The sequence below is a fragment of the Crinia signifera genome, chromosome 1 (assembly GCF_055691185.1).
Source record: "Crinia signifera chromosome 1, ASM5569118v1, whole genome shotgun sequence".
NCBI lineage: Eukaryota > Metazoa > Chordata > Amphibia > Anura > Myobatrachidae > Crinia > Crinia signifera.
In genome coordinates, this window is record NC_139217.1 from 270,836,147 (window position 1) to 270,856,488 (window position 20,342).

At 41.8% G+C, this 20,342-nt stretch overlaps 1 protein-coding gene across 1 annotated transcript in view; it reads right to left on the reverse strand.

Moving 5' to 3' along the window:
* Positions 1 to 6,157: 6,157 nt before the first annotated feature.
* The window catches only part of GRIN3A (glutamate ionotropic receptor NMDA type subunit 3A), a 263,518-nt gene continuing 249,333 nt past the window's right edge, over positions 6,158 to 20,342 (reverse strand). Inside the window, exons 8-9 of the mRNA XM_083183908.1 lie at positions 17,008 to 17,081; positions 6,158 to 7,028 (exon numbers count right to left, since the gene is read on the reverse strand). Of these exons, the coding sequence (XP_083040034.1) occupies positions 6,695 to 7,028; positions 17,008 to 17,081 (408 nt within the window). The 3' untranslated portion in view covers positions 6,158 to 6,694. The remainder of the gene's footprint in view (positions 7,029 to 17,007; positions 17,082 to 20,342) is intronic.

Below are 20,342 nucleotides of genomic sequence, written 5' to 3' on the forward strand. Positions count from 1 at the left end.
TTTACAGCCAGGTCCTTTTTAAGAAAATTGTTGCAGACTGACAAAATAAAACCCAATACCAATGCTAATGATCAGCCACAAGAGTCAACTTTCAGCACTCGCAGAAATGACACTATTTTAGTATTTGTATTCAGAGTAAACACAAACCATTCCCGACTCCTATAGCCTTGATTCGGAATTATTGCTAATTCAGAGACTTAATCACACAGCATATTTAAAGTCTATTTACTGTTCTTTGAATATAGCATTTATCCAAAATATATTATTGCAAAATGGCTAGTGGTGTGATAAAAAAAAGAAAATAATTCCAAAATGACATATCAGCTTCAGTAAACAGCATCCTGCTGTTTTTAAATGTAATGTTCTCTTAAAATGGCATTATTATAATGCGCAGAGGTACTGTGTGCAGTCATTTCTGTTGTAGAGAACTTCTGTAGTATATATTTTTATTTGATCAGGCATTCAGTCTCAACTTTTAGAATTTGTTGACATCATCTAGAGATTATAAACATTTCATGAGTTTGACAGTGATTCAGATCCCTACGATTTTTTCCAAAATAATTGCCTTCTACACTTTATTACCTAGTCATTACAAAAATGTAGAATAATGTAAAAAAAAAAAAGATACTGTACCGTAGCAAGATTTCTTTTTAAAATGGTGATGAAATGAAATTACTTCTGCTTTTTATATTACTTCTCATTTCATCATGTCCCTCATTACACTGGTAGACAAATAGTTTGTCACAAGTCGCCTCATTTGGTGTTAACACAGTATACAGTATGTATTTTCTACGCTGGATTCTAATAATGGTCTTAGAATTTTCTATTTCTATGACCAATAGATTTAAAGTTGTGCTATATTTCAGAATATGCATTAGGAAATATAACACATTTATAGAGTGTTTAGAGATATTTTAACTGCAGTAATATTCCATAGTTTAATTTAATTATGCAGTTCTAAAAAGATTAGTATAAGTTAACATTTTGAGTGCCAACTGAATATGTCAAAATAGGTGTGAAAGTTGCCACGCAAACAACTTAGTTCATATTAATGACCTGTGATGTTTACCTTATATAGGAAATATAATTATTTTTAATGCAACATTTTTATTTGAATTTACAAATTTTTAGCAGATATTTTGCATATCTCTCACAGAGATGTTGGCACTCAAAGGGTTTAGAATGGCACAGAATAATAGACAGTTGAGTCACATTCTCCTAGTTGGTGCACTTGAATAAGGGCCACTACTATGTAGTATAATGTGAATTTTATTGTGCTACTGTGTAGTGCAATTTGAATTGGGGGTACTATTGTGTGACCACACCCCTGCTTTGTGCATTTCTAAAGTATGGAATGTAGGGATCAAATTCTGTTTACAGGAGGTGTAGAAACCCTGACATTGTCACAGGCTCCGACTAATTGGGAGAGGGATCGCTGGCAGGGGAAATAAGTTCCACCACCTTTCCAGGACCATTTTAAGCAATAAATCTTATGCTTGCTGTGTGTTATTGTATACTGTACTACATATTACCATGTGCAGAAGGGATCTAACACTTTTACTACCAGGAAACATCAAGCTGGATAACCTAGAAATGGGTATGGGTCAACTTGGTGATAGTAAAAAGGTCTACAATCATTAGGTCGACCACTATTGGCCGAAAGGTCAAAGGTCGACACATCAAAAAGGTATACAGGAATTAGGTTGACAAAGACAAAAAGTAAGCAAAAGGTCAACATGGAAAAGGTCAACATTAAAAAAGGTCGACATGAGTTTATTAGGAATTTTTTGGGTGTCTATTGTATGTTGACAAATGTCAACATGGACACTGTATAAGTGTATTCAGGCATGATATTATATTCCGCCTCCATATTCACTGGGATGCTAAAGTGCTCTTTAAAAAAAAAAGAAACATGAAAAACTCATGTTGATCTTTTCATGTCGACCTTTTCCATGTTGACATATTGCTTGTGTCAAACTTTTGTCTAAGGCCAATACATGTTGACCTTTTTGTTGTGTGGACCTAATGACTGTCAACCTCTTTGTCGACCATACGATCATATCCCCTTAAAAACATAATTGTAGAATTTCACTGCTGAGGTATTCATCTGGAATAATTTGTTGGTAGTGAATCTATCACCTATTTATCACCCTTGATGATAAATTGCCTAATTGGTAAAGACAAAGGGTACAAAGTGGAGCTCACATATAAACTCTATCTTTTTGCACCCATTTTATCCATATAAGATTAATTGTATTAAGCGTAGTGGACTCATTTTGTACCCTTTGTGGTATTCATTAGTCAGATACTCTGGCTTATCTTGTAGTAACTATCGAAATCTGTATCCATGAAGATAACTTGTCAATAGAGTGGTAGGGTATTGTGTCTGATGCAATTGCATAGGGCGATAATGCATTGGGGACTACCCTGCTCCCCCATTGTTATAATCCGTCCTCTCTGCTTCATACTTGCTGCCATACTGTGATGACTGTGTGGGGAGAAATGACAATGCCATAGGTATCATTATGGCAGATCTGTCCATACACCCAATGAGGTACAACTTTAAGACTGCACGTAATCAAGATGTGGGGACAGCCTGTTCATGGGGCTGATAGTCAGTGCCAGGAAGTAAATCAGACATTCATGCTACTGTATGTGAACACAAACCCTCAGCAAAATATTTGATGACTGATCAATGTGTAACAATCATGATATTACTCTTTAATACCTGAAGTAGTTAATTTTTTTTAATGGAGCTGAATGTATCAGAAAGAGTATATACTGCGTTGCATAATGTGAACTATAAGCACTTTAAAGGGGCATAATGTGAAATAAGTTCAATAGTGTGGGGTATAAAATAAACACTGAATAAAGAGGTGACTACAAAATGTATCTATGGGCTCTACACAGTTCTATCTACCTTGTTGGCAGCAGCAGTACTGCTACCATCTCTATCAGATTTGGACTAGGACACACCCTCAGCATGGCCTCAAGATCAGCAAGCATAGGACCAGGGCTGGCTCTACTATTAGGCAGCTCTAGGTAGCTGCCTGGGGCCTGAGGATCTGAGGGGGGGGGGTGCCATTGAGTCTGCCTATCACAAAATTAAGGATGTCTATGAAGCCACCTCCACATATTTCCTTGAAGGGCTAGGAAGTGGGTATCGGTGACTGTGTAAAGTTCTCGGGGGTCAGTAGGTAAAAGTTTTGGCTAGGGTGCTAAGAAACCTTTCAACGGCCCTGTATAGAACATAGAACTTGGCATGAGCAGCTGATTACAGAGGCAGCCAAGTGGTAACCAGTGGCCACTCTCTAAGATTAAAAGAAGACTGGGGAATGGGATGATCAATGGCACTGAGGGATCCATGAACAATCAGCAGTTGTCTTTGCTTACACATTCACCAGATCTTGACACTGCATGTTACGTCTGGATAGCTTCATATCTGACAGCTCTTTTTCCCAGCTCACATTATAACACATATCACCCCTGGCCCCTGCCATCCATAGATCAATACCACCTATCACCTACCCCCTTTTATAGCTTTATGACTATCACCCCTTCCTCAATCTCAAAAAGGGCAGAGACGCGGAGCCCTGTCACCAGCCTGCAGGGAGGATGTGAGTAACACTGTTCGTGCTACAGCTCAAACAAGGGCACCAGGCTTCCTGCTGCTGGTGTCTGTGCCTGTCAGCAGGAAAGAGGGTTCTTGTGTAGTTTCACGGCGCCAGCATGGTACTTCCGGGTTGGGTACGCTCGCCAAACTATCTAAAATAAAGTAACTTAACTCCATGCCAACATGGATAGTTCATACCCCCACTATCCACGTTGGCATGGAGTTGATTTTAGATAGCGTGGCGAGCGTAGCGAGCCACCGAGCCCGCAGCGTGGGTGAGCGGAGCGAGCCGCGCAAGGGTACTCAGACGCACGGAGCCATGCTGGCGCCATGAAACTACACAAGTACCGGAAAGAGCACCTGTACTGCATCTGCACCCTGCAGACTCCGTTTTTCTCAAAATAAATTGGTAATTTTCCTTATTAAACCATTTCATTTACAAAACAGAATCAGAGATAGCAAAAAAATATCAATACACAATTCACAATACACATTACACAATGTATCCATATAATAAAACAGTATTTAGTGTTTACAATGCTCCCAATTCTGATGCCTCATTTAAGCCCCGAGAGACTATGGTGTCTAGGTGCATAATCCACCTAGCTTCACACTGTAATAACAGTCGCCCTCTGTCACCTCCCCTAACCGATGCCACTATATGATCAATCATTCAATATTTGACACTTGTCAATGTGTGTCCAGCAGTGGCAAAATGCTGTGCTAACGGGTGTTGACTGGTAGCTGTTACCAAAGCAGATTTTATAGCTGAACGGTGTGCTGACATATGTTCTTTGAAAGACCATTTGGTCTTTCCAATATAACTTAGTCCACATGGACAAATACTCTGATACACAACAAATCTTGTATGGCATGTTAATGTGATCTTTAATGGTTTCCCTGACTGTGGGTGATAAAATATATCACCAGGAATTAGAAACCTACACGTAACACACGTGCATCTTACACACCCTAAAACCTTTTTTCTAGTTATTATTTTAGTGTCAGCTGGCGTGTATGTTTTTACCAATACATCCCTCACACTTCTGGACCTTTTATAACACCGTAGAAGCCGGGTATTATTAAGTTTCAGGTCGGGGTCCATTTTAATTACCGGCCAATGTTTTTGAATGACTCTGGTAATATCCGAGCTACTGTTGGTATATGTGCTGACAAAAGGTAGATGTTCTTCATTGGTATTATTTAAGGTTTTTAATTTAGGGGACAGTAGACTACTTCTGTCTAGTGCGGTCACCTGTTTTTTAGCATTTAAAAGATGTTTTTTTTTCATATCCACGCTTCATGAATTTATCTACCATCTCATTCATTTGTTCTTCAGCTTTATCATCACTAGAGTTAATCCGTTTAACTCTCATGAGTTGAGATCTTGGTAGACCATGAATAGTGCCCTTAGGGTGACAGCTCGATGCATGTAACAGATTATTTCTATCTGTCTCTTTAGCAAAGAGACTAGTACTCAGTAACCCCTGTTTTACTTCAATGTGGACATCTAGGAAGTTAATAGCACTTTTATTAGCCTCAATTTAATAGGGCTGGAACCCTGGATGAATTTGGTTGCTTAGCAACCAGCCTTTTGCGCATTTTTACACTCCACGCTCTAAGCAGCGGCCTGACGTCAGGGAGTGATGTCAGACGCCGCACCCGGAAGTGCGATGGGGGCCAGGGACGCTGTGGCACACGGAGGGGTATAAAGACTGGTAAGTTGTTTGCATGTTTGTTGTACCTGATGAAAATTACATAAAGTAATTGAAACGTAGTACTACAGTCGGATTACAGTCCGCTTTATTTGAAATCCGGGGAGTGCCACCTTACCTACTCTACTACATATATATATATATATATATATATATATATATATATATATATATATATATATATAGTCACAAAAGGTGTTGGTTCAGTTCATCTAGTCCCATTTATGAACACTGGTAGAACCATAACTGTTCCATAACGTTGCTGTAACTTACAAAAACTTTGCTTCCGTATTATAAACAGGAATAAAAAACATCAGAATTCTATTGGCTGCTAAAGGAATTTGTGTGCCCTGAGGCTTCATTAAAGTCCTCTGCTAACTTTTTACCCTTTGCTACAATTACTGTTTGTTGGTTAATGTTCAACAAAAACTAAAAAAAGCAGCAGTGCTGATAAACTCCGCAGGCTTGTAGACTTGTTCCTGATGAATTCAGCCCTAAGTGTTTGAGGTGATTATTAATATCAAAATCAATACATGTTTCATTTGTGAAAAGTACAAATAAAGTTTTGAACATCCTGCAACCTGGTGCCATTAGGTATTCATTTGTCAAGATTGAAAGAGTGTCAGCATATAAATTCTAAAGCAGTTTTTGAATTAATCTTTTTTCTTTACACTCCGGCAATCTCTGTCATCCTTCCAATACACTTTCATAACTTTACTCTTATGCTAAAGTACAGATATAAGTCATCAAGTTTCTATTGGGGAACTGTTCGGAAATACCCACAAAGTCCAATAAACATAAAATCTTTATTATTGTCTTTCACTGACCTCTTCAAAAATGCAATCAGTTTTAGGTTTCATCAAGCACGTTGCTGTACTTCCCACAGAAGTCCATTACACTGTGGATGAGTAATTAATTTTTCACCCTCATTCTCATCTGGCCTTAAACTGCTGAAATTTCAATTTCAGAGACACACATTAAATGCAAATTTCCTTCATAAAAGTTAAAAACACTAGCAAAGGACACAGTGAAGATAATTCAAAACCATTTTAGTTTTATTAATGCACACTAAGGGGCTCAGAAGTGAAAACCATCATTTAATACCATAGAAGGGACATAAGGGTAATTGTGGTTCCGAGTTTTAAAAGACTCCAAGGTCACATTTTCATACTGGATAACAGTTCACATGGACTAGAGAAATACAGCTTGTATCTTACAAAAAAGACAAACAAATTTCATAAGAAGTAAAGAAATTATGTTATCATGTACAGTAGGTTTCTTGGTGTCCAATGACCACACTGGTTCAGTTCCAGACGAGACTTTCGTCAGTAATAAATGTTCTGTATTAAGAGTCGTGAAATTTACTTTAAGATTCAGAAGTCCTGTTTTTTCTCTGGTACTCTTCCAGTTCCTGTTTTCTATTCATGGCTGTTTGCAATTCTTGCTTAATAACCTGAATCTGTTTTTCAAGTTCTGACAGTTCCTGCACAACTGAATTTCTAGATATGTTAAGGGATTCAGCCTTCCCATTTGTGGTAAGTAATTTTGGAGTTTCTCTCCTTAACTGGGGCAGAGGCAAATCTTGTTGGTGTCTGAAGCTTAATTCGTTGTGTGCTCCTTTAATGATATATTTTCGCCTGTTACAACTGCTCGGGTTGGCTGTATTCCACACACGTTGCTGACTGTTCCCTGTATTGCATCTGAAATTAAATGAATAGTACCAAGTTATAAATCATGAGAATTGCAAAGTTATGATACTTAGGGTGAGATTTAATAGGATGAGAGATTCAGAAAGTGAGAGATTTGGTGAGAAATCTCCAGTTTTTTTAAAGCGGCAATCATTTACACTGCAAAACCAGTTTGATTTTGAAGTGTAAATGATTGCCGCTTTAAAAAAACTGGAGAATTCTCACCAAATCTCTCACTTTCTGAATCTCTCAACCTATTAAATCTCACCCCAGATGTTTATGTATTCTGTGTCTTATTCAAATACACTTTATTTGCAATATACACATTATTTATGCTACAGTCTACTTGCGGGCAATAAATTAATACCATTTAAGAGGTAAAACAAATCCCTTACTGATTTTAACCATTTTAAAGCATATTGTCAATCACATCATGTTAAATAGCAAGTGTTTAACATTCCACCTAAATTGGTCGGGTTCCCATAGCCTACTGCTGATCAGTAATGAACTCCAGCTCTGCCCCCCGAAGTGCATCTAGGCAGTTGGTACATCACAAGAATGGAACCGAAATTGAACTTCATCAAAAAAATATTTTAGTGTTGTGTGGTGTTACCCTGTAAGGAGCAAGCAGGGCTCCCATCATAAATTTTGCGGCCCTGGACTGACAAAAAAGCAGGGCCCCCCTTCCCTTTCTCGAACACCTGGAATGCCTGGTGAGATCTGTGTCTGCAGCACTGACCGCACTACTCCACCTCTACATTGCTTCAAGGGAAATGTGAACTTTGTCTATGGTAAATTATACTTTATAAACTCAAGTCATGGGCCCTCTTTCTGTCTGGGCCTGGAACTGGAGTTACCACAGTCCGCCCCCCCCCCCCTCCCCAGATGACTGCCCTGGGAGCAAGGAATGGCATATTGGTGCCATGCTAGCTAAGTGTATTCCCCATCTCTCTGCTCCTAGCATTTATATTTGATTGTATGCACAGTAACAATCTGTGCGAGAACGTGGAAGACAGGACCCGCAGAGCAGGCCATGCTGGATTTCATCTTGCCAGCCATGGACCTGATTCAGAAATATACAATAATGCATTCGGATCTGAAATCCAGTACGCAGCTGTGAAACTATGCCAATGCTGTAGCTGTCTGGAAAAGTATTAAATTGGAAATCAAAGAAACTACATTGAAATGGAATTGGTACATCTGTCAGACCAGACTTAGGTCTACAGTCATTAGGTCGACCCCGGAAGGTCGACATGGGCCAAATTCGACATGGGTTTAGGTCAACAGTCATTAGGTCGACATAAGATTTTCACTGTTCCGGGGTCGACCTAATGACTGTCGACCTAAGTGTGGTCTGACAGATGACCGTTTCCCATTGAAATACATAGTGTAGTCACATAGCCTTTGATAATTGACTTTCTGAGTTGTGCAAAATGCCCATAGGGTGCCATGTGCTCAGTGTACAGGATCACAGTTATAGACGGATACATGCCATGAAAACAGTTGTGTCCCACTTATTCATTGCTGACTCCCAATGGCTCACTATGAGCAGCATCGCAGAGGTACCTTGGCACATGTGCGGTGCATCCGTGACCCATACAAAGTCGGATGATAATTGTTTGACTCCATAAATATGTAAATGACATATATCTCTGAATCAGAACCTACAGTACATTGGTTGCAATGCCTGCCCCAGCATAGCAACGCAGCATATTATTACCAGGCCAGGTATCCCAACAGACAGCTGCTGAAGATGGTCAGCAAGACATTTCATAGTGTATAGCTGCTTTTAAAATTCACCATACATAGTATATTACTGAAACAAAATAGAAAAGCCCCAGAAAACCATTTAAGAATATTTAGAACAGTTTGAATTTTCATGAAATGAAAAAAATTGGACCAAAATTTATAACATGATGGAAATCTCATTAACACGTAGCATCGCTTTTTACTCTTCACTCGGTGGCTATTACTTAATCTCTGTGCAAAATGTAAATAGGGATTCCAAGTGTATAGAGTAAATGGTGCATTTAATTGAAAAGTAATCATGCATTACATATGACTATTCTAGTTATAAACTGTTGTTTGCTCTGCAATTAACCTATATTTTGCTTTAAAGATAACTGTTTAAGCCACATTAGGCAACAGAAGAAACAAAAATTAAAGTCACTTTAGATCAGTTTACTGTTGTTTCATTCTATTAAGATGGCAAAAAAGGTTAATGTAAGTGAGGAAAAGACATTAGATAACAACAAAAATTGATTGTCTTTCTGTATATAGAATGACCATGATCTTTGAGAGCAACAAGCAGAAATAAAGCCTGTTCAACACAGCCACAATTAATGGAGTTTGAAAACCTTTGTATGTATACAATACCAGCTTTTGATAGGTTTATAAAGTTTCATTTATATGAGATTAAAACCTGGACACATATTAAGAGGCGGGACACAATTCCACACCTCAAGAAAGTGAACATACAAAATACATATTTCCCTCCTATCAGTTTTTTGCCTGGACTGTCTCCACCCCACTGTGGGGGTGGGGTTGGGAGACCTTGTCTCTTTTGCATGCGCACAGCATCTATACACTGGGCTAGAGGGAAAAGAGGACATGCCAGCAGAGAGCTGCCCCAACAGAAGTAAAAATGGGACATGTCTCCACAGCTACGATTGCGGGTCATGCCCCCTAACCACAAGGCCATACCCTTAATTTTAGGCACGCACCTTCAGCACACAATTTGTCCTTCTTCCCAGTTGGGAAGTATGAAATTATTTTTGCAGATCATTATTTGCATGATTAATATTGGTGGACATTTACTTCACATATCTTTTGTGTTCCTGCCGGTGCTGTCCATACTTATGCAAATGGTAAAAGCACATAAACCTGTCTGATGTTACTGGTTGGAAATGGGAGCTCTACCTGTGTCTAAGTCATGAGATCAAAGTATAAACATACAAAGTTACAGTATATCTAGGAATTGCTAAGATTGGGCATACAGTATGTACAGTAGAACAAAGATGATCAGAAACCAAAAGCTAATGGCACATTGGGCCTTATTCTGGTCGATCCGTAATTTTCCGAATTCTTTCGGTTGGCGTTTTTTTAGCCGTCTGCGAATGCGTGGGCAACGCTATGTGCATGTGCCACGCAAGGTCTCCGTACTCGTTCTCACTAATACCGTACAGAAATGTGCACCGCATTCACTCGTGAAATATGGGCGTAATATGGGCATCATTCGGAACTACACAGGGCTGTAGTTTCAAAGTGGGCTAAACTGGGCGTAAACATGGGCGTACACGAGGGAGTGCACTAATTCTGGTAGGCGTGCATTCAGACAGCACACCGACTGCACACGAACCAACAGGCAGGAAATATGCGGTCTTCATAAGCAAGTATTGCTTTGCGGACACCACTCGGTCATGCGCTAGGCATTCGGAATGCCCAATCAGTACGGGCGCACCTGAACCAATGTCAGTCAAGTGTCCGATTTTGGAGTTCAGATAAGAGTGGTTCACTGCAACTATACGGCCGTTCTAAGGGGGTTGCGCGAGAGCTGCAGGGTTAAGATTGAGAAAGGGTATTTTGTGGATGTATTTAGCTTGAGTAAAGAATCCAAGAAAGCATTCAAGGACGCCAAAGCAAAAGGTGGCGTTGGCGTGTAGGCATATAGGTCTTATGGTAACTGGCTGGCTGGCTTTTGAGTGTTCGCGGCCTGTTACTTGGAGGACAGACCCGACGAACACATAAACATCATAAGATACATTCACATGGTGCATGACATGCAGCACAAATACGGCGGCATGGCTTGGCGTACTTACGATGAACAGTTACGGTGCAAGCAGGACTGTTTGCATATATTAGATTTGGGCTGTAAGGATGTGTGGATGGAGGTTGCCAGGGTGCACTTAGATGTTGTTGAGGATGCCGGTACTACCACTGCGGTGGCCCCTGCCCCTTATGGGGGTCGTGCGCTTACTCTAGGCTTGGCAAAAGGAAAATGTTATGCTTTCAACAACTCTTGTCAGCTGGGACAGTGCTGCAGATTGAAGAATATTTGCATACACTGCTCAGGTAACCACCCGGGGTCTAACTGATTTCGAGGTAGCCGCCCCACTAGAGGGGCGTGTGTGTGAGAAACCCGCTGTCACTGGACCCACTCACTAGAGCGCATACTCCGGTGTGGGTGGAAGCCATGGCCAGATGGCTTCGCCGATACCCGGACAGGGATGTCACCAATTTTTTGTTCAGGGGTTTCAGTCAGGGGTTTCAGTTGCTGATTCAGGGGGAAGTTAGAGGGGGTTCCTTTTGGAACCTACAATCCACCTGCTCCCTCCCCTCCGTTCTGAGGGATGAGGTGGACAAGGAGTTTCAATTAGGGCGCATAGCGGGGGAATTTTTCGCAGCCCCCGGTGGAAGGCCTGGTAATTTCTCTGGTGGGGGTAGTCCCGAAGAAGGCCCCAAGGAAGTTCCGCTTAAATCAGCATTTATCTTACCTGGTGGGGTTCTCTGTCAACGACGCCATTCCCATGGAGTGTTTTTCGGTGGCTTATCAGTCATTTGATGACGCCCTGGCTATGGTTCAGTCGTTTGGGATGGGGGCCCTTATAGCTAAGATCGATGTGGAATCTGCTTTCAGGTTACTTCCGCTACACCCCGATACTTTCAGGTTCATGGGCTTCCACATAGGTGAGGAGTATTTCATCTTCAAATGTTTGCCGATGGGGTGTTTGGTATCTTGTGCATTTTTTGAGAGGTTCAGCACCTTTTTGCATTGGTGTGTGGAATATTCATCAAGAGTGAGCGGGTTCGCTCCCTACCTTGATGATTTTTTGTGCATCGGGCCGGCCGGTTCTGAGCACCATGCCAACCTCCTTTTTAGCATCCATTCTCTTTTCCGGCATTCCGGGGTTCCGATCGTGGAGGAGAAAACGAAAGGTCCTATCACCTGCCTGTCCTTCCTGGGGATTCAAATTGACAATGTGCATGTTGCTGCAGTCTGACAAGGTGTCCAAACTTAGCGAGGCAATTGTACTACAGTATGTAGGAATGCGTGGAAGATCGCGCTGAGCCAGGCCCAATCCATGTTGGGCCAGCTGAATTTCGCTTGTAAGGTAATCCCTATGGGCAGGCTTTTCTGCAGGAAACTAGAGCGTGCCACTGCGGGAGTAGCCAGGTCACATCACCTGGTCCGCCTGTCCACCGAAATTCAGCGCGACCTGGAGGTATGGGCCTCCTTCCTGGAGGATTTCAATGGTGTGCGGATCTGGCTGGCTCCCGTAGTCTATAGCGCTAGGTTGCAGATTTACACTGACGCTGCGAGATCTACTGGTTTCGGTTGCTTCCTAACCGAGTACACCTTTCATACCTCAATCCCTTCCATTCCCCTGCCCTCCCCTTGTTTGTCTCTTCCCCATTGTGTCCTGGTATGGCTTTATTTGGCATTGAAGCATGTCTTTAGAATCTAATTGTCCTGCAATCAGAAATAACATTTTTGGCAGATCCTCCTAATATACAGTATGCAATGTCCCTTGCCTTTACCATTCCATACTAATCGCCTTTTACATTTCTCTCCTTTGTAGTTGTGGGGAATGATAGGTTCAGAGTGTGGTTAGTCGGGCACTCCTTTGTTTACTGGGCGGCTAGGTTGGCTACCTTGGGTGAAGGGCCTAGATCCGATTGCTCCCCCATCATTAGGTGGTTGGGTGTTTGGGGAATGTCTTGGTGTGCTTTGAAGGCGTTCCTTATGGTGAACATCCACAGGTACAGTTTACCTGAGGTTTTGGTACTTCATCTAGGTGGCAATGACCTTGGGAAGATGTCTCAGTTGAGGCTGCGGGCCCTGATCTTGAGTGATCTGGCAGCTATTAAAGCAGCATGGCCATCCTGCACTTTGGTTTGGTCCTTTGTGGTTCCCCAGATTTGTTGGAGAGGTGCTAGAGATGCTATAGCGATTGACGAGGCCAGGCAGAAGCTTAATTCGGCTGTTACATAGTGTGTTCTGGCTGCCGGTGGTGCAGTTGTCCCGCATGAGCGGATTAAGTTTAAGTGCCGCCATCTCTTCCGGCCTGATGGGGTTCTTTTAGTGAGGGAAGGCTTGTTTATGTTTCTGGAGGATTTGTTTCTGGTTGTAGCTACGATGGTTTAGGCTGGTGGCGGTGCGGGGGCTCTGGGATCAGAGTCCACGCCTTGGCGGGAAAGAACGGCAGGTTAATAATTTTTAGCCTTCGTTATGTGTTTATGAATGTATATAGCTTGTTATCACTGCGCTCGCCTATCATTGACTTAGGCCTTTCGCTCAAACACCTGCTCTGGGGCAGCAACCCCACCCAGACAGGTGGGTAATCAATGCAGTAGCTTGTTAGGGTAGTTTTGATTATGTTTGCAGGGCATGTGGGGTGGAGTTTAGTTAAGTAGCCGTTCTTTCTTGACCACCATTATTTAATTAGTTTAATAATCTAGCTAAAATTTGATAATAAATCAGCTAGCAATTTCTGCCAAACCTGTCTCTGAGTCGTTATTTCAGGTTTTAGTTATGTAAGTTAAGAAATGTGAAATGTTGAACATGCTAGAGGAACACACATAAGGTGCTAGGATGTTTAGATTATTGTAATGCCAGCAATAGGCATGGAGTGGGTTAAACATCGAAGGCTGTGTGTAACCCTTGGGAAGCATGTGACTTGGGGATCCAATAAGGAAAAATGGAAAGGCAGAGGTAGCTGAGCTATTAGGGCAGAAAAGGGAGGAGTCTTCCTCTCTTTCCTGTGGAGTTTTCCCCTCCCTCCCTTCCCCTGTTTGCTTATGGGGGAGTGGTTAATCGAGTTGGCTGATAGGCGGGAAAGAACGGCAGGTTAATAGTTTTTAGCCTTCGTTATGTGTTTATGCAACGTATGTAGCTTGTTTTCGGTGCGCTCGCCTATAATTGACTTAGGCCTTTTTCTCTATCACCCGCTCTGGGGCAGCGACCCCACCTGGATGGGTGGGTAGTCTATGCAGTAGGTTGAATGGATACCGCTTGTTAGGGTAATTTTGATTACGTTTGCAGGGCATGGGGTGGAGTTTAGTTAAGTAGCCGTTATTTCTTGGACACCATTATTTAATTAGTTTAACACATCAATCTAGCTTAAAATTTGATAACAAATCAGCTAAGATTTTCTGCCAAACCTGTCTCCAAGTCGTTATTTCAGGTTTTAGTTATGTAAGTAAAAAAATGTGAAATGTTGAACATGCTAGAGGAACACACATACAATGCTAGGATGTTTAATCTGGTCAATTTGATTAACCATATCATTCTCACATGTCTCTAACAAACTTTGCCCATTTAACCTGCACCTATAAATGACCCTCAATTACTGATGAACTGAATGTGTTTAACCCTCATTTAATGAATAGATTATTAAGGAAGCTATTAAAAAATAAACCCTATCATTGACATTTTCTGGTTTGTGAATGTGCAGTTTATTATTACAGACGTTCACATTTTTCACCATGCTAGGAGTAATATAGTCCATTACAGGGCTGTGCATGCCGGAAACATTCTTAAAAACGTAATTAAAGTTTTTCCAATTTTCTTCTATTATTCCATTATTTTAGTCGGAATCATGGAAGTAAGGAGACTGCCCAAGGGCATATTGACCATAGGTGCAGCTGCTATGGGGTCCAGAACTGAGAAGGGCCCACCTTCCCTGTCAAAGTTACTTGTGTCATTGGATGGTACATACTGTATGGGCCCTTACAAATTTTTGCCTTTGGGCCTGCAATATTTTTAGGCATGCCCTTGGGCAGAATCATGTGGTGTAAAATAATATGTATAATGATATATAATAGTAACTTGGCACACTGTATGTCATAATGTCATTGGGGTACTGTGGACAGGCAGCTCTGCAATGTGACATAATGTAAACTAGGGCACTACTATGGCTCAAAAAATAAACTAGGACACTTATATGGGGCAAACAATTGACAACTGATGCCTCTCTAAAATTACTGTTAAAATGTTGCTGTTAATGCCCCTGAGACTGTTGTTATTTTTTGTGCCACATTTGCACTTTGTAACAATTTCCTTACATGGGAAGTTGCCTACTTATGAATTATCTGTGTATATAGTGAGTGTTGGCAGGGATAAAAAAATGGGCAATTAAAATAATGACTAATTTATGTCACTTTTGGCAACTGTGAGGGGAACTGACACTGCAACAATAAACTTATTTGGGAATGTCTTTTCATGCACAAGTAATAACTTTGTCTAAATATCATTTGTTACTGTATAGTACTGTACGTTACTTTCTAAAGCACACAAAAGTACATCAAGCCTATTTTACATCTATGCCCTGGGCATTATACAATGCGCAATGTCTGTGTGATAAGGCAGCACTAAGCATCAGTGCATGGAACTTTTCCCATTATAATACATCTTATTCACAAAGCTGATTCAAATGATATGTGGCATGCCTATATTCTGTGTGTGACTGAAGCTGTATCTGCATATTTCATATGCTTTGTGAGTAAGACACAATGTAATGGAAAAAGTCATATGCAGAGACGCTCGGTGCTAGAGTCAAGCTATACAGTAGCATGGCAAAACTAGAACAGCTGTTTAGCACAAAAGGGGGGCAGGTGTATTGTGGACACATATGTATGTATTACAACAATATAAAAGCTGATCGTGCTATGACTATGGAGCAGCCATACTGCTTAATGAGCTTTGGGACTGATACAGACCTGTTAGCAAGGCTACAATTTTTCCAGATGGACAAAGCCATGCTTCACTGCAGGTGCCGCAGATGTAACATGTGCAGAGAGAGTTAGATTTTTCTGTGAAATATTGGCTGCTTAGTTATTTCAGTTTGAAAATACCCCGCCCAAATCTAACTCTCTCTGAACATATTACATCTGCCCCACCTCCATCTGCAAAAATTGCAGCCTTGCTAACAGGTCTAAATTACGCCCTTTGACCTATTCAAGGCTAAAGGTCGCTGCTTAAGTCCACGCTAATTTATTCACCTACATGAAGATGCACTAAACTTCAATCTGGAAAGACTACCAGCACTTATGGACAATAGTTTTTTTTTTTGTTCACGGGAATTAATAATAGAATAACAAATTCTCCATAACCCTATTCTTGTATGCAGCGTTACCTTACTCCAATACTTTTAAAATGACTAAGTGGTAAATGCAAGTTCAGGGATTCATAGTATAGTCCTTGACATTCATGGTAATAAATGAACATTAAAATAGATGTAACCTTGCCTCAGGTTTTACTACTATTGTCATCATTTTTAAACCTGCATGATGGGTAAACTTTCAAACAAATATGTTTATTTATATTTATGATTAAAAGGAAACATTTATCAAATTCAATATTTGTGGGATATCTCCTGAAAAAAACAATTTTCGGGGAGGGTGTGTTGGTCCGTGTATAATTCCTGAGCTGTACAATGGAGAGATTGCAGCAGATATATCCAATATCTACCTTGGTAGCTCTATTTCCAACCAAAATTGTTGCCCCTGTAGGGTTCTCCATATTTCAGACCTTGGCCTTGACTGCTTTATGCCATTGGTAGATGCCGTTAACTTGTCATAGCCTGTGGCTACTACACTGCAAATTTGAATGGAGATGGATCCTCTAGATCCCTTCCTGTCTGCTCCTGATGACACATGAACCAGCTGATGGCCACACATGCACATTCCTAATTTCTGCATGGGACCCGAACCATGAAGCATTGTTATAGCATAAGCTATCAGTCTGCTTCCATCTCTTTGCCAGGACGGGCTCTTATTGAATTTACTATAAATTTGCATAACAATATAAGTCTTCAACGTGTATTTTCAGTATGTAAAGAAATATTTTTCTAACATCCACATTAAAAATTGAGATTGTGATAAATATGCCCCCACATCACCACTGCAAATTTAGCCTTGAGTGCTAGAAACAACTTACTGTATCTATACAGCAGATGTAAGCCTTTGGCTGCTATAGTGCATGCAGTCTTACCTTTTCTCCAGTCGCTTTAGTTTCTCTTGAAATTTCTCTTCATTAAAAGAGGTGTTTAAAGCTCTGTGGAGGCGCTGTAAAAATAAATGATATGATTTAATTTCAAATGTAACTGACCGTCCAAATGATGCCACTCGTCTTCTGCACTGCAATATGTGTCTACCCTATGAATGATATTCAGGGCCGGTGCAAGCCCCCCGCCCGCCCCAGGCAAAAAAAAAACGCGCCGCCTGCCTGGGGGGGGGTTGTGGGGAGGGTGCGGACAATACTTGCTGCGGCATGGCTGGGGGGGGGGGTTTGCAGGCCGATACTGCGGTGGGCGCCCGCACCCCCCACCCCCCGGAGCGCTGTACCTGCTGTTGGAAGCCACGATATGCAGCTTCCGGGTGTTGCAAGTCCTCGCTGAAATCCCCCAGCAGAGAGCGGGCGGCGCGCGCGGGGGACAGCTTTGCTTCACGCCGTGCTCAGTACCGCCCTCCAGTAGCCGGCCCCCTAGGCAAATGCCTAGTCCTGCCTAGTGGTGGCGCCGGCCCTGATGATATTTGTACATGAGCTGTGCAAGTGACATGATGTATCACAGTTAGCCTCCCAGCAATAAGGTAAGGATTCTTTGCGGAGTCATTTTAATTCACCAAAAACTCTAAGGGCCGCATTAAGGGGCTGATTCATTCCTGTTTGCACAGGTTCGAATTCGTCCCCATTCGTAGTGTTCGCACTAGGCTGTTTTAGGGTGCCGCACCTACCTTATTTTTAAAGGGCAAACCACACCCTGCCTGTTTTGAGGCACCCTTCTAAATCAACCCAGCCCCTTCGTCCCCGCTGTGGGCTCCTGGAACTCTAGGGAGATGCCCAGCACCCACATAGGTGCCGGGAAGCCCCCAACATAGACTGTGGCAGGCGGATGGGCCCACCCACACTGTTGATGTCGGCGGGCCTGCCCCACCACATTCAAAGTGCCTCTTGTCCTCCAGCACCCTGCTCTCCTGTGATGCTGGAGGGAACACTACAGTAGGTGCATAATGTAAACATGCAGCAAGTGCTTTCAGCTAATTTTTCATTCCCTGGGGCACTCGCTGCCTGATTGACAGGCAGGGGGCGTTTCAGGTTGGGCACCCATCGTTTCATGGGCATGCCCACAAAAATGGTTGCCGTTCCCATAGAAACACCCATACAATCGGGCTTGTCGGAATGCAGGCGTGCCCCTGCCTGCTCGGTGCTGGTGGATGACATCACATGATGTCAGCACCCGCCCCCTATTAGTCAGAAAGCGCATAATGTTATTCAGTGGCTTCCTCATCTGAGGAAGCTGCCGAATAACATTATAGGTGGAGAAATGTGTTATTGGATCCCTACACAGCCCGGTCACTGCCGTATTGCTTATCTACAGTATTCCTTTTGGACTTTGTTATTGGAAATACCGCTATGGACACCAGCACCTGGAGCTTGTCCCTATGCTGAAAGAGGAATATGCTATATACAAAAAGGGACAAATATATACAGCTCTGAGAAAGGAAACTGTGTCCACTATACTACCTACAAAGGAACATCCTGTATACAAAGGATACCCATATGTCAACCAAAGGGACTGGTAATTATCGCTTATATCACAGCCTCAATACGATATCAATTGATAAAGATATTCATCAATAGCCAATTAAGCCTCATAGGGAATAACTAAATATTGCCTCAACTCAGATATATGTAGTATGTCTTGTCTGTTACATATATTGAAGTGCACTAATGTTTATATACATTGTATGACTTGTTTCTTTTTATTAAAAGGAAGTTATATTTAAATAAATTGTTATATATTTTTGCGTACAGCAGCACCACCTAGAGGTGCCAGCTTATAGCTGTCACCAATATATTCTCTTTTCTAGTAGATAGTGGTACACAATCCCTCTAAATAGGAGGCTTCAGCTGGCTCAAAGTATATTTTACTGGACCACCAGAGTCATACCAGCGCTACTGTGTGACCATAGGTCACTCCCCCCTTTTTTTAAAGTCTGCATTACCTGTGGGCTGATTGCAGACTGACGCAGACTCTAATTGAATAGCCGTTGCTGTGGGAGATCCTCAAAATATCCATTAAAAAAGGATACGGTCGGTTGGTCGACCTAAAGATGGTTGCCAGTCATTAGGTCAACACCACTAGGTCAACATACTGCAAGGTCCACATGGGTCTAGGTGGACATGGGATAAGGTCGACAGGTCATTAGGTTGACACAAGCATTAGGTCAACATGGTCTAGGTCCACAGTCAAAAGGTTGACATGGGGTTTTTCACTGTTTTTTGAGCCGACATGTGCCGACAGGCAGTATTTCATGCCCTACCAACCACTAGGCCGTGGTGGGAGAATAGAATAGTGTGCCGAGTGCATCGAGGCAATGTGCCCGAAGCATGGACCCATGTCGATATTGAAGTATGTTGACAAAGCGTTGTCGACCTAATGATTGTCGACCATCTTTAGGTCGACCAACCAATCCATACCCATTAATAATGCATCTTACAGCGACTGTTCTTTTTTGGGGGGTTTAATATTTAATTAAACTTCAAATTAATTGACTTGGCTGTATTTGTATTTATTTATACTAAAAGAACAGTCGCTGTGAGCGGCGCAAGCATTTTTTGAGACTATATTGTGGATCGCTCACAGCAATGTTGGCGCTCAAAGGGTTAATGATTTTCGATTTTACTTACTGTGAAGGGATGCTGTATTAATGCAAACAGTAGAGTTGTGACTTGGACTAATAATAATAATAATAATAATAAAAGGATGTGCCACCAATCCTTTATATGCAAAACATCTGAGCCTTCAATTAATATGTCTCAGAGCAGTGTCCCTCGTTCAAATTATGCCACACATCTGTGCCCCAAATTCATATTACTGTAATGCATATACTGTAGTAGTGTTCCCTATATTCCATGTATTAGTGACCCAGTTCATAATACTGTATGCCTCACAAACGTGTTCTCAATTCATTATTGTGCCACCCATCAGTGCACTCCAATTCAACATTATACACAGCAACTTCCCCAATACGTAAAATATGTCACAAAACCAGGTTGTTGAAGAGTATATTCAGTGGCTGTGGAGTCACCTTGAATCCAAGACTCAGAATTGCCCATGGATGACTGGACCAATCCCCCTCCCCTAATCTCTACCCTGAGTGCCGGAGGTTGTGTCGCACAAACCTACAATCCTCAAATGGCTGTAATCCAGAGTTTAGCATAACATTCCAGAAAGAGCAAAGTGCATTCTGCAGTTCATTAAATGTGATGGCATGTCACCCTGTTAAAACAAACTAGCACCTACAAAGCACAGAGTAGCAGCA